The 12,150-nt window shown below is 55.4% G+C and overlaps 1 protein-coding gene and 1 pseudogene across 3 annotated transcripts; both read right to left on the bottom strand.

Moving 5' to 3' along the window:
* Window positions 1-1,270: 1,270 nt before the first annotated feature.
* Window positions 1,271-2,190, bottom strand: LOC133090689 (uncharacterized; annotated as a pseudogene).
* Window positions 2,191-2,969: 779 nt separating this feature from the next.
* Window positions 2,970-10,571, bottom strand: ELAVL3 (ELAV like RNA binding protein 3). 3 transcript variants are annotated; one of them, XM_061188764.1, is made up of 6 exons: window positions 10,358-10,571; window positions 9,969-10,072; window positions 6,263-6,416; window positions 5,883-6,108; window positions 5,088-5,126; window positions 2,970-3,321 (listed from the first exon to the last, which is right to left on the bottom strand). In XM_061188764.1, exons 1-6 carry the CDS (start codon window positions 10,560-10,562, stop codon window positions 2,970-2,972), a joined length of 1,080 nt encoding a protein of 359 aa, XP_061044747.1. In that variant the 5' UTR covers window positions 10,563-10,571. The 3 variants fall into 3 exon arrangements, with proteins under 3 accessions (XP_061044747.1, XP_061044748.1, XP_061044749.1); XM_061188765.1 differs by having other exon boundaries at window positions 2,970-3,300; XM_061188766.1 differs by lacking the exon at window positions 5,088-5,126 and having other exon boundaries at window positions 2,970-3,300.
* Between the last annotated feature and the right edge of the window lie 1,579 nt (window positions 10,572-12,150).

Below are 12,150 nucleotides of genomic sequence, written 5' to 3'. Positions count from 1 at the left end.
AGGGGCTGGCCTCCAGGAAGGGGGCCTGGCTGGCTGGGCTGAGTTCTGTGTTTTAGAAAAAGGAGTCCCCTCCCAGTCTTGGGGGTGGCAGGGGCTCAGGCCTCTGTGAGGGGGTGTGGGGAGGTGCCCCCTCTCCAGAGCCCGGCCCCCCCCAGGGTGAGGGACAAACCCAGCCCTTATTGCTCACAGATGCCTCCGCCACGCTGCCCACGTGTGGACACGTGTCACTGCGCGCGGAGTGCAGAGGGGAGAAAGCCCCAAGAAAACAGAGGGAGAGGGATGGACCCGCTGTGGGGCCTGCCCTGCTGGAGGGGAGCGGGGAGGTTGGGGAGGACTTAAAAACCACAAGAATAAATAGGTTTGTGTATCAAGAACAAGCTAGGGTTTCACCAGCTAAATAGGACTGAAAAAATTCTCAAGACGAGCAAAAATAATCCCATTAAGACCCCGGACGTCGCTGGCCGTGGGGACCGCCCTGCAGAGCACAGGTCCCCCAGGGCGCCGCTCGGCTACCATTACTGTTATTAATAATTATTATTACTTTAATGATTCCACTTCCCCTTTTATAAATAAATTAGGCATAACCACGTCTTGGCAAAACTTAAAGAAACAAAGAGAACATCGTGGTTCCTTTAAACTTGCAAACTGGATGAAGGAACAGAAATATACACAAATGTCCTTACAGGGCAACAAGGAGGATAAATAGTTAACATAGCAATAAGTTAAAACTACAAGAAGCTCAATTCGGCAAAAAAGTACAAGAAAGTTAACTGGTGCCAGTTTATGTCTGTTTTTTTTTTTTTTTCCTTTTTTTTTTTTAAATCTCTTCTGTGTGTGTGGTTTTGTTTTTTTTTTTCTCTTCCTTTTTTTGTCGCTTTTTTTCTCTTCTGTTTGTGTTTTTTTGTCGCTTTTTTGATTTTTTTTTTTTTCTTTTTGTTCCTTGCAGCAGAAGCTCCACAGACGTTTAATAACAACACCGGGAGGGGTGGGGGAGAGAGAGCTGGGCAGTCAGATGGGGCCATGGCCAGACACCAAACGCAGGGACACCACAGAAAGGGCACTGAGGCTAAAATCGGGGTTCGCCATTCTCAGTTCTGACTGGGCCCACTGCGGGGGTGGGGGCTTCAAGGGCTCCCGGGGGGCTCCGGCTTTTGGCTTCTGTTGGATTTTTTTTTTTTTTTTTTTTTTACAAAGAGTGAAAACTAGGGGGATGGAAAGTCCAGACAGAAGCCGAGGCTGGGGCTCGGGATAGGGGCTGCGTCCACTGCCCTCACTTATCTGGAAAGACGGAAAAACCCAACAAACTGAAAGGGGGTAACGAGTGGACGGAAAGGGAATGAGGGGCTGGGCCCCTGGGCCCATCCACCCCTGGCCTGGTGGGGAGTGTCGGGGCACTTGCTGCTGGGGAGGCCCTGGAGTGGAGAGGCTCAGGGCCTGGCCTCCCCCTCGGCCTCGTGGGCCAGGGCCTCGGCCCAGGGAGGCTCAGCCCCAGGGATGGGGGTCCTTTGGCCTCAAGCATTGGGTGGGCTGCCTCCAGCCCACCATGATGCCAAAAGGACAACGAGGTATCGTGTGTCTGGATGCATGGACGCTGTGTGTGCACGCCTGTGTTCGTGGGCGGCAGGGACCATTGAGGAGCCAGGAGAGAGCTCTGCAGAGAACCTGGGGCAGGGGCGAGTGGGGCTGAGTGCCAGGAGGAGGGGCGGGCCGGCCTCGCTGGAGGAAGTGGGCTATGGACTGGGCTGGGGTCTGGGCTGTGACCTCTCGCCTGGGCCTGAGGGATGCTGTGGGCATGTCTGTGTGTCTCTGGGTGTTGTGACTATGTTTCTCCATGACTGGGTGTCTAGATTTGTGTGTCCAAATGTAACTGTCTCCACTTCCATGTGGCCACATGCACGTGTGGAAATGTTCCCATGTCCACGTGTGCACGTGTCCGCATTTGTCCCCGGCCACATTCACCACTGTCCACATCTGCCTGTGGCCGCATTTGCCCACGTCCACCATGGCCACATTTACATAGCCCCATACTTCAGTCTTCTGTTGTTTATACATGTGTTTGTCTACGTGTCTGAATTGGGCCAGGGAGTTCCTGAGGCGTGTCTCTGGGTCCGTCTGTGCTGCTGTGTATCCCTGGGGGGGCGGTGTGTGTGTGTGTGTCCCTGTGTGTCTTTGCGTGGCTGTGTTTCTCTGTGTGGCCCCGTGGACCCTCAGCTCCTAAGCCCTGCTCCCTGTTCCTGCCCCAGTTGGTAAACATAACCTGCCAAAATATTTTCTTTTTTTTTTTTTTGTCTTTTTTTGTGTTTTTTTTTTTTTCAAGTTCAAGAATCCCCAGTAAAAATTCTCCACGAGGTCTTTTTTCCCTTTTTACAAAAATAGAGTTTTTCTTCCCCTCCCACCCCCCCTTTTTTTCATTGTGTTTCTGTTTCCAGCCCCTCCCCCTGCTCCTCACATTCCACCAAGGGGCTCTGGGCCAGGGATGCCCACACCCCTCTCACGTTTCGCTTTTTTGGGGATTTTTAAACCTGTTCCCCCCTCTCAGGCTCACCTAGGTGTTGGGGAGGCCTGGGCAAGGGGGCCTGGGAGGGCACCCCCAGCACCCCTTCCCCAAGCCATCCACGGAGGGTGGTTGAGGGTGGGCTGGGGGCACATCTCTGCTTTCACTTTAGCCGAAAAAGGAAACAAAAACCTTCACCATGAACAAAACCAAGACGAGAGAGTGAACAGCCCAGCCTGGGGGGGAGGGGCAGGAGGACGGGGTGGGGGACCCCAGGAGCCCTCCCATTCCCTGCAGACCCTCCCACCGAGTGCTCACCCTGTGGCTTCTGCGGGGACACGGGGCCCGCGTGCCGTCCGTGGTCTGCCTGCGCTGTCTCTCTCGGGCCCCTGTCTCTCTCTCTCTCTCTCTCAATCTCTCTCTCTCTCTCTCTCTGTCTCTGCTGCCCGGGAAGGGTGGGGAGGGCGGCGGTGGCTCAGGCCTTGTGCTGTTTGCTGGTCTTGAAGGACACCTGCAGCACGCGCTCGCCCAGGCGGTAGCCGTTGAGGCTGGCGATGGCCATGGCCGCCTCGTCATAGTTGGTCATGGTGACGAAGCCAAAGCCCTTGCACTTGTTGGTGGTAAAGTCGCGGATGACCTTGACATTGGTGACTGCCCCGAAGGGCCCGAACAGCTGCCACAGCACACTCTCATCCGCCTCCGGAGACAGGTTGTACACGAAGATGCACCAGCCAGCGCCCGCCGCGCCCCCCGACAGGCCCACGCCCGCGAGGCCGCTCATGCCGTCGATGGCGATGGGTGAGAACCTGGCGATGAGCGACAGGGGACTACTTTGGGGGTCACGCGGGCTCTGCCCTTACCCCCGGCATGCCCCCTGACCCTGTCATGACCTCTGACCGTGCGGAGACCTCGGGACTATGTGACCCCTGCCTTGGCCCCGTGACCTCCATCTGTGACCCCGCCTTAAGCCCCAGACTCTGAGCCACTCTGATACACCAGCCCCCGATCTCCGTCCTGACCTGGAGCCCTGTCCTGACCTCTGATCCTCCCTGAACGTTAGGTCCTCACCTGCGATCTTGCCCTGAGCCCCTATCCACCCCAACTCCCTGACCTTGGACCCTACCTACCTGGTCCTCAGCCCTGTTGACCCTGACCCCTTCCCCACACCTGGCCACCACCCTTCCCTTGACGCCTCTTCCCACCCAACTCCTGCCCTCACCCCCACTTGGGCACCACCCTGATCCCGCCCTTGGCAATGCTGCCCCTTTTGCCACACTGGCCATCCTGCCAGGTGGAGGCCCATCCGGAAGGGCAGCGCTGGAACCAGGGTGCGAGCGAGGCCTTTAAGCGCCCCCTCTTGTTATTCAGGTCTCAGCTCAGCTGTCACTTCCCTGGGGTGGCCTCCTTCGACTCATAAAGTGGCCACCTCCTCCCTCTGGCCCTCTCTGGCCTTTTCCTATGTATGTATGTATGTATTTTTTTGCCTCACCACGCGGCATGTGGGATCTTAGTTGCCTGAGCAGGGATCGAACCCGCGCCCCCTGCAGTGGAAGCTCAGAGCCTTAACCATTGGACCACCAGGGAAGTCCCCAGGCCTTTTTCTATTTAAATCATGTATTTATTCTTGGCTCCATCTTCCCTGCAAGGTTCTATTCCCTCGATGTCCCGGCCCAGAACAGCTCCCAGCACCAGTAGGCCCTCGGGGGGTGGGGGTGGGGTTTGTGGAGTGAACGAATGAGTGAAGGGGTATTGGCTCCCTGCCTTCCTGAGGCTCCTTTACTCCTCAGCACCCCAGGACCCCGAGGGCCTGAGCCGTTCATTTGATCACTGGGCTCACTCCCTCCTCCTGGCCTTTGCACAAGCCGTTCTTGCTGCCAGGAACTCCAGTTCTGCTCTGGCCCTGCCTCCTGAGTGATGTCTCCGCTGGATCCTTATCACCCCGTCTCCTGCCCCCTTCACAGCTCAGATCACGGTTCATCTGTCTCCTTCCCCAGTGGACTGAAATAAGTAATAACAGTAACCATAATCGTAAGAGACACTGCCGTTTAAACTGAGTGAGCCCGCACTCCGTGCCAAGCACCATGCTCAGTATCATTCCATCTCCACCAGGGGCCAAGTCTGGCCGGGCCACGCTGGGTCCCCAGCCCCGAGCCAAGCTCCTGGCACTCAGCATGTGCTCAACAGCTCTTGATGCTATAAACGCGGGGACCTTCAGAGGATCAGGGATGTGGACAATGGAGCGGGTGGGGGGCCTCAAGGTTCACCCCCAGCTATGAGGCAGAAGGGGGCATTCTGTGACCCTCAGCAAAGATGATCAACAGTGGCCAGTGGGGGCACAGCTGTGACCCAGGCAACACTGCCTGCCTTTCAATGGGGTGGAGAAGGCCACAGACAGGCCCCCCAGGTCCAGATTCTGTAGTAGCACTTTCTAGGCATTTAGTAGGCTCAAGAGCCCCCAGATCTCTTAATGGCCACACTATGCCCAGACAGGGGCGGTCCTGGGGGGTGAGGTGGGGGAGGGGGGCCATAAGGGCAAAAGGGTCCAAGGAGGGACGGCGAGGGGCTGGGGCCAGCGGGGCGGGGGCACTGTTACCTCTTGACTCCGTAGGCCATGTTGAGCAAATTGTCCAGCCTGCGGAGGCAGAAGGGGTGGTCACTGGTGGCTTCTGGGCACACCCCCGGCTGTGACGCCGGGCAGCCAGCCTGCCCTCCCCGCCCCCACCCAGCAGTCCAGCAGTGCCAGCCCTGCCCCCGCCTGCCTGCTCCCCGCCAGGCTGGACACCGCCTGGCACGGAACCGTGGTCACTCAGGCACCGCCTCTTGCCTGCCCTGCTGCTGCCCAGCCTGCACTGGCATCCTCGTCCTCCCCCTCCCGGCCACCCAGCCCTGCTCGCCTGCCCCCCCACCCCCCAGTCCGGGGCTTGGGTCCCGAGAAGGGAAATCTCTTCTCCAAAATGCCTGGGCCAGGCAAGTGACAATGCCTCTCTGAGCCTCAGGGTCTCCGTCCGTAAAATGAGGACAAGACAAGTTCTGTCCTCACGGGGTCGCTGCGCAGAAAAAGTAAGGGTGCCTGGCCAGCAGGGAGCTGAAGCCACGTGCCCTTGGCGGGGTTGGGGAGGGGGTGGGTTGGCAGTCAGAGCTGGGCCTGGTCAGGTGATTCTAAAACTACTGACGCCAATAATGCCACTCTTAGTGGCCTGCACACATTGAGCGCCTGCTGTATACAGGGGTCTGGCCTCAGCACCTGACAGACCCCCACGTTTCCCCTTTCGCCCTGGTGTCTCTCCGCCCTGCAGGAATGGGGTTCGGCGAGGGCACCTGCAAGCCTAGGGCACCCGGCCCTGGGGGTCTGGGACGTCTGGGGGGCAGGGAGCAGCAGGGGGCTCACCGGAAGCGCTGTGTCTGATGGTGCAGCGGGCCTGCGTAGCGCCTGGCGGAGGACTGGTAGAGGTGAGTGAGCAGGGCCTGCCCGGTCTTCTGACTCGGGTTGTTGGCAAACTTGACCGTGATGGGCTCGGCCGCACCCAGCGGCTTCTGCCCGTTCAGTCCTTTGATAGCCTCCTCGGCCTCGATCCTCTTGTCAAAGCGGATGAATCCCACACCCCGAGAGACACCTGCCGGGGAGCGAGGGCGTCATGGGGACCCGCCCCCTCCTGCGTGACCCCGCCCCCCTCCTCGCTATTTCCGGTTTCTCCACTCTGGTCCCACCTGGGTGCCTTAGCCCAGCGCCCCCTTCCCCACAACGTGCACTCTCCCCGGCAGCCTGACCTGTGACCTGGTCCACCAGGATGCGAGAAGTGATGATGCGGCCGTACTGGGAGAAGAGCTGCTCCATCTCTTTCTGGCTCATGGTCTTGGGGAGCCCGCTGACGTACAGGTTCGCATCCCGGATGGAGGCGGAGCTGGGCCTGGCATAGGACACCTGGGGGAGGGGGTCAGGCGGACAGGGGTGAGGGCAAGACCCATTTCAAATGGGGAGGGAGAGGCCACATTCAAACTGCCACTGAGCAACAGAAATCCCTCATCCGTTTATTCAACAAATACCGCGAGTAGTCACCATGGGTGGTGGGTGGGGTCAGCCAGGGCTTGGGGAAGGGGATGTGGCCCTGCCCGCGGAGAGCGGTGAGAGGGACCTGTCATCCGAGGAGGTCAAAGGAGCTGCGCCCTTGGGGTCACATGTCTCCCTGGGGGCCTCAGGGACCCTCACATCTCTAGCTAATGTTCTCAGGCTGGATATTCCATCAACATTGACACGTCCCACTCCCTTGGAAAGTGAACCTGGGATGCTGGCCCCTTCTCTTCCCGACTACACTGGGCCCCTCAGATCTTTAGCGCCCAGCTCAACCCTGACAACTCCCAAATGTCCGAGCCCAGCATGGGCCTGGCCCCTGAGCGGCACACCTGCGTGACACCTGCCTTCAGGTACCCCACGAGGAGGCCTCATGGGGGATCACACTGAGCACCCCCAACTTGCCCTAACTCAGTAATGACAATTCTGTCCTCCTGGGTGCTCAGGTCCCCAGCCTCGGGTTGTCCTCGATGCCTCTGTCACACCCGCATCCAACCACCATCCATCCCGTCAGCTCCACCTTCCTCATTATCTGGATAGAATTCACACACTTCTCCCCATTTCCACTGCCCTACCATTGCTCACCCAGACCAGTGCAGCAGTCTCTGCCCTACCATTGCTCACCCAGACCAGTGCAGCAGTCTCTGCCCTGGTTCCCTGTTCCATCCTCGCCCCCCACAGGTTGTTCCCCCCACAGCAGCCAGGGGGCACCCGTGAGCATCTGAGCCAGGTCACATCCCTCCTCTGCTTAGAACCCTCCGTGGCTCCCACCTTCCTGAGTTAAAGTACTTCCCACGGCCACAAGGCCCTGCACGACCTGCCCCATCACCCCCCTACCCTCATCTCTGCCCACTGTCCCCCTCCACATCTCTATTCCAGGCACACGGGCCTCCTCCACATTCTCCAAACACACTAGGTGTGCTTCACCCTCAGGGCCTTTGCACTTGCTGTTCCCTGTGCTTGCAACTCTCTTCCTTGTTTTTCTTCTCCAGGTCTCAGTTGAAATAACCTTCCTGTCCTTCCCATCTGAATTTGGTCCTCTGCCCTTATCCCTGTTACTCTCTGTCAAAGCCCTTCTCTCAGCTGTGAATTAGACACGTTTTAGTACTATCCTTCAGTTCATGTCATTAATTATGGTCCAGCCCAACAATGAAACTCTCTGCAGCTGTTTAAAAAATGGTGGACGTGTATATTTATTTTCCCGAAACAGTGGTGAGTATTGTAAAGTGGGGGAAAGAAAAGTCCATTTACAGAGCAGCGAGTATTGTGTGACCCCATCTCATTGTGTGTTTATCAATGTCCTGGAAACATGGTCTGGAGGGCCCACCCCTAAATGCTAACAGGGTGACCTAGAGCTGATGGGGGAGGCGAGGTGGGATAAGCTCCGTTCCCCCTTATTTCTGCTGATGTCTATTTTCTGTTTCTTCTAAATTAACCTCTGGGTAGATGGGGGTCATTGTAAAGGGTCTGGCTTTTGTTTGGGGTGGTGAGTTGTGAGGGCATATTACTTCATTAGAAAGAACTAATTAAAAAACGAACAAAATGAATAAATTGGGCCAAGGGCGGATGGGGGTCAGGGTGTTCATGGGGTGGGGGCAGGGGGATTCTAATTGATGCAATTGTGCACACCTGGGGTCCTCCAGAAAAAAGAGACACCACAGCTGCTATTATTTCTGTAATAATAATTAAAACTCATGGCCATGTATTTGATGGTTTCCACTCTCCCCTACCCCGTGGGGCTGTGAGTTTTGAGGGGTGAGGACTTGTTGATGGATTGGAGCTGGGGGAGAGGGGAGGGGAGGCTCAGCTCCTGGGTGGGTTTTGGGGTCAGGGGTCATCTGAGGCACAGAGTAAGTGTTCAGGGGCCTTTCCCATCCTTCCATGACATGGGCTGACCCAGGTCCCTCACCTGGGTATGGGCTCCTCCCACACCCCCTCACTAGGATGGGGCCTGGCACACGATGAGTGGCTGGAACTATTTTGGGCAGAATCTGCTGGAACACCTAGTCAGGACCAACCACACACCACAGCCACCCAGGCAGATGCACACGCACGCACATACACACACACAGAGGGCCACGCTGTGGTAATCACTGCACAGCTATGGTGACTACACCAGCAGGAGGGTGACACAAGGCCACCACCACATTCACGGTGACTCTGGGGGTCTGGGATAATTGCAGTAAGAGTCGCAGAACCACACACCTGTCACACCACCACACAAGCCCTCAATGTCACACACGTTCCATCCTGAATGGGGCACAAGTAGACACACCCACACAACTTCACCGTAACACACAAACACCCTGTCACAGCCAGACACACCCACGCAGCCCCACCAGGTCACAGCTGGAGTCGCAGTGCATCACAAAGCACCTGCCAAATAAACACGTCTCACAGACACAAGGTGACACACCCTTGTCTGTAACAGCCAGACCCACATGATAACAGCCACTCACATAGCCACGGGGTCCCACAAACACCATGTCTTATAGCTCAGGGTCCCCCCCCCCAACACACGCCACATCACACGCACACAGTGGCCCTCTGGGTCATACAGTTCATCACTAGGGTCCACTCTCACAACCTGGGGGCTTCTGGGTCTACTTGGCCATGGAGGGACCCATCAGGCCCTTGTCAGCCTCCACAACAGGGAGAGGAAGAGATTCCGGCACCTCTGTTCCCATGGCGAACTGGGGGCCAGATGGGCGTCCTCCCCAGCCCAGCCTCCCCCAGGGTTCAGGAGCAGATTTGTGGGGCGGAGCCCAGACACCCCCAGGCAAACCTAGAGAGGGGGTTTCCATGGTGATTCCCCGCACCCCCCATGGCCCCCTGGGAACCTGGGCTCGCAGGGTCCCAGCTGCAGCTGCTGAGAGGGGAGGTCATAGGGGGAGGGGCATTGTACAAAGGTGGGGGAAGGGCCCACCCCTAATCCCACCCTCCCAGACCCTAGTTAGGCTCCAGATGGCAGATGGGCCCCCACCTCTCCCCCATTTCCATGACAAAGGCAAGGAGAGGGCTGCCCACCAGACCCTGGTCACTCTCTCCTACTGCTGAGGGGGTGGGTACCTCCAGGGCTTGGCTGACTCCTTGAGTTGCCAGAGAATGTGGGGCTGATCATCTCCCCATTGACAAGTGAGGAAACTGAGGTTCAGAGAGGCAGAGCCATTGGCCCCAGGGCCCCAGCCAGAAAGCCTTTGGGGATTGATTTGAACCCCTTAGGGGATGAGCCATGGGGGAGGATGGGCAGCAGTGGGGGGAATGGATGTATGGGGAGGGTATGGTCGTGGGGGGCTGGGTGGCCGTGAAAGGGTCAGTCCAGGTGGGCGGTAATAAAGAGGAAATGGGCACAGCCAAGATGGGAAGTCACAGGGATGGGTGGCAGTGGGGAACGAGGGCGCTGACCTTGATGGTCTTCGTCTGCAGTTTGAGGCCGTTGAGGGTGTTGATGGCTTTGTCTGCATCGTTGGGGTCAGAGTAGTTCACAAACCCGTAGCCGAGGCTCTGCCCTGCAGGCAGGACCAGGACGATGACCTCCCTGGACCTGCCAGTGTCCTCCCAGACCCAGGCCTGAGAGACTGACCACCCCCCTCAAGGTTATGAGAACCAAGATTCCACCCTTATTTGTTCCCCCAGAGTACTACCATATCCCGAGGATAGCTCAGACCCCCCAGGGTCCCACCTGCTCCCATCACCTCCCACCTGGGGTCACACCTGTCTCTACACCACACCTGTACTCCTGAAGCTACCACCTCTGTCCCCTATCCCCACCCCCCACCTGCCAGCAGCCACACCTGTGATCTTGTCCCGAACCAACTTGCAGGACTCAATGTCACCAATGCTGCCGAAGAGACTCTTGAACTCATCCTGGGTCATGTTCTGGGGCAGGTAGTTGACGATGAGGTTGGTCTTGCTGTCATCACTGGCTCCGTTTGTACCAAGGAGTGGCCCGTTGGGCAGGGCCGGGCCAGCCGGGCCCCCCGCCACCTGAGACTCCATGGCCCCGAGTATCTGCTGGAGACAACAGGCCGCACCCACTCACGGCCCAGTTCCCACACCAGGGACCAGTGGGAGTGAGGAGGGGCTTGGTGGTGACAGATCAATCAGGTCTGCATAGGCTTGAACATACAGAGGGGATAAGGTATTATTCTTATAGTCCCTTCCACTTCTTGAGCACTGGGCAAAGTACTTTACAGGTGATTTTACTCTGAAAGAGTCCATATATTAATGCCATGTATGCCCATTTGCACGTATGCTTGCCTGTTTGTCTAAAGCCAATCTGCATTTTTAGAATAATGAAATTAATACTTTGTATTCAGAATAAGAATTACAACATTTTTATTAGCTTTGAAGCCCTCATAATCCCAACCCTGACCATGTACTTTGCCCTTCCCACCAAATGTAATTCCTATCCCAAATGTGTTAATATTTCTTTTGCTTCATGCATAATTTACCCCCACAGGTTTTCCACTGAGCCATTTTGGGTTTTTTATGTATATCATAATAACACCTGCAAATATAATGACAGTTTTATTTTTTTATCTCCAATCTATACCTGTTATTTATTTTTCTTGTCTTATTGCAGGGGCTACATTGTGACATTGGCTTCTTTATTCTTGACATTAAAGGAAATGCTTTAAACATTTCACAGCTAAATATGGTCTTTACTATAGGTTTTTTGGCAGATGGCCTTTATCAAGTTAAGAATGTTTAATTTTATTCCTAGTATCCTAACAAGATATTTGTTAAGGAATGGATATTGAATTTTATTGAATATCTTTTTCTGCATCTATTGAGATGATTTTTTGCTTCAATATTTTTTTTAACAGATAGGGAAGAGGCCTTTTTATTTTTATTTTTAAAAATTAATTAATTTATGGCTGCGTTGGGTCTTCGTTGCTCTGTGCAGCTTTCTCTAGTTGTGGCGAGCAGGGGCTACTCTTGGTTGTGGTGCGCGGGCTTCTTATTGTGGTGGCTTCTCTTGTTGTGGAGCACGGGCTCTAGGTGTGTGGCTTCAGTAGTTGCAGCACGTGGGCTCAGTAGTTGTGGCTTGCGGACTCTAGAGTGCAGGCTCAGTAGTTGTGGTGCGTGGGCTTAGTTGCTCCGCAGCATGTGGGATCTTCCCGGATCAGGGATCAAACCTGTCTCCCCTGCATTGGCAGGCGGATTCTTAACCACTGCACCACCAGGGAAGTCTGCTTTAATATGCTAACGTAATAAATTACATTAATTGATTTTCCAATATTAAGTCAACTTTCCTAAGCTAAACTAAACTTGGTCATGTTGCAGTTTTGTTTATATACATTGTTTGATTTGATTTGCCAAATTTTTTATGGTTCTTTGTTTAGGATTTTTAACCTCTATATTCAGGAAGATATGCTTTTTTAAAATTTAATTCACACAGAGGCTCAGGTAGAAGTTTATTATGCTATGACAGATAAGGAATTTGAGGCTCAGAGATGTTAAGGAACTTGTTGAAGTCACACAGCATATCAGTGGTGGCACTGGAATGCAAATGCAGACCTGTCTAGTCCTGAAGACCACTCTACCATTCTCTATGACAGTCAACCAGGCAGGTACCAGCTCT

Source organism: Eubalaena glacialis, chromosome 4 (assembly GCF_028564815.1).
Source record: "Eubalaena glacialis isolate mEubGla1 chromosome 4, mEubGla1.1.hap2.+ XY, whole genome shotgun sequence".
Lineage (NCBI taxonomy): Eukaryota > Metazoa > Chordata > Mammalia > Artiodactyla > Balaenidae > Eubalaena > Eubalaena glacialis.
The sequence above is the reverse complement of the archived record's forward strand: the minus strand, read 5'-3'. Positions and strand labels throughout refer to the sequence as shown.

What these genes read in the sequence shown, in the direction of transcription:
- ELAVL3 (XM_061188764.1), bottom strand. Translation starts at nt 10,562, where the DNA reads ATGGAGTCTCAGGTGGCGGGGGGCCCGGCTGGCCCGGCCCTGCCCAAC. An exon ending in GGTTCGGGACAAGATCACAG is followed by an intron (nt 10,073 to 10,357) that starts GTGTGGCTGCTG and finishes TCCTGCCTGCAG; the next exon opens with GGCAGAGCCTCGGCTACGGG. An exon ending in ATGGCCTACGGAGTCAAGAG is followed by an intron (nt 3,322 to 5,087) that starts GTAACAGTGCCC and finishes CCCCCAAAGTAG; the next exon opens with TCCCCTGTCGCTCATCGCCA.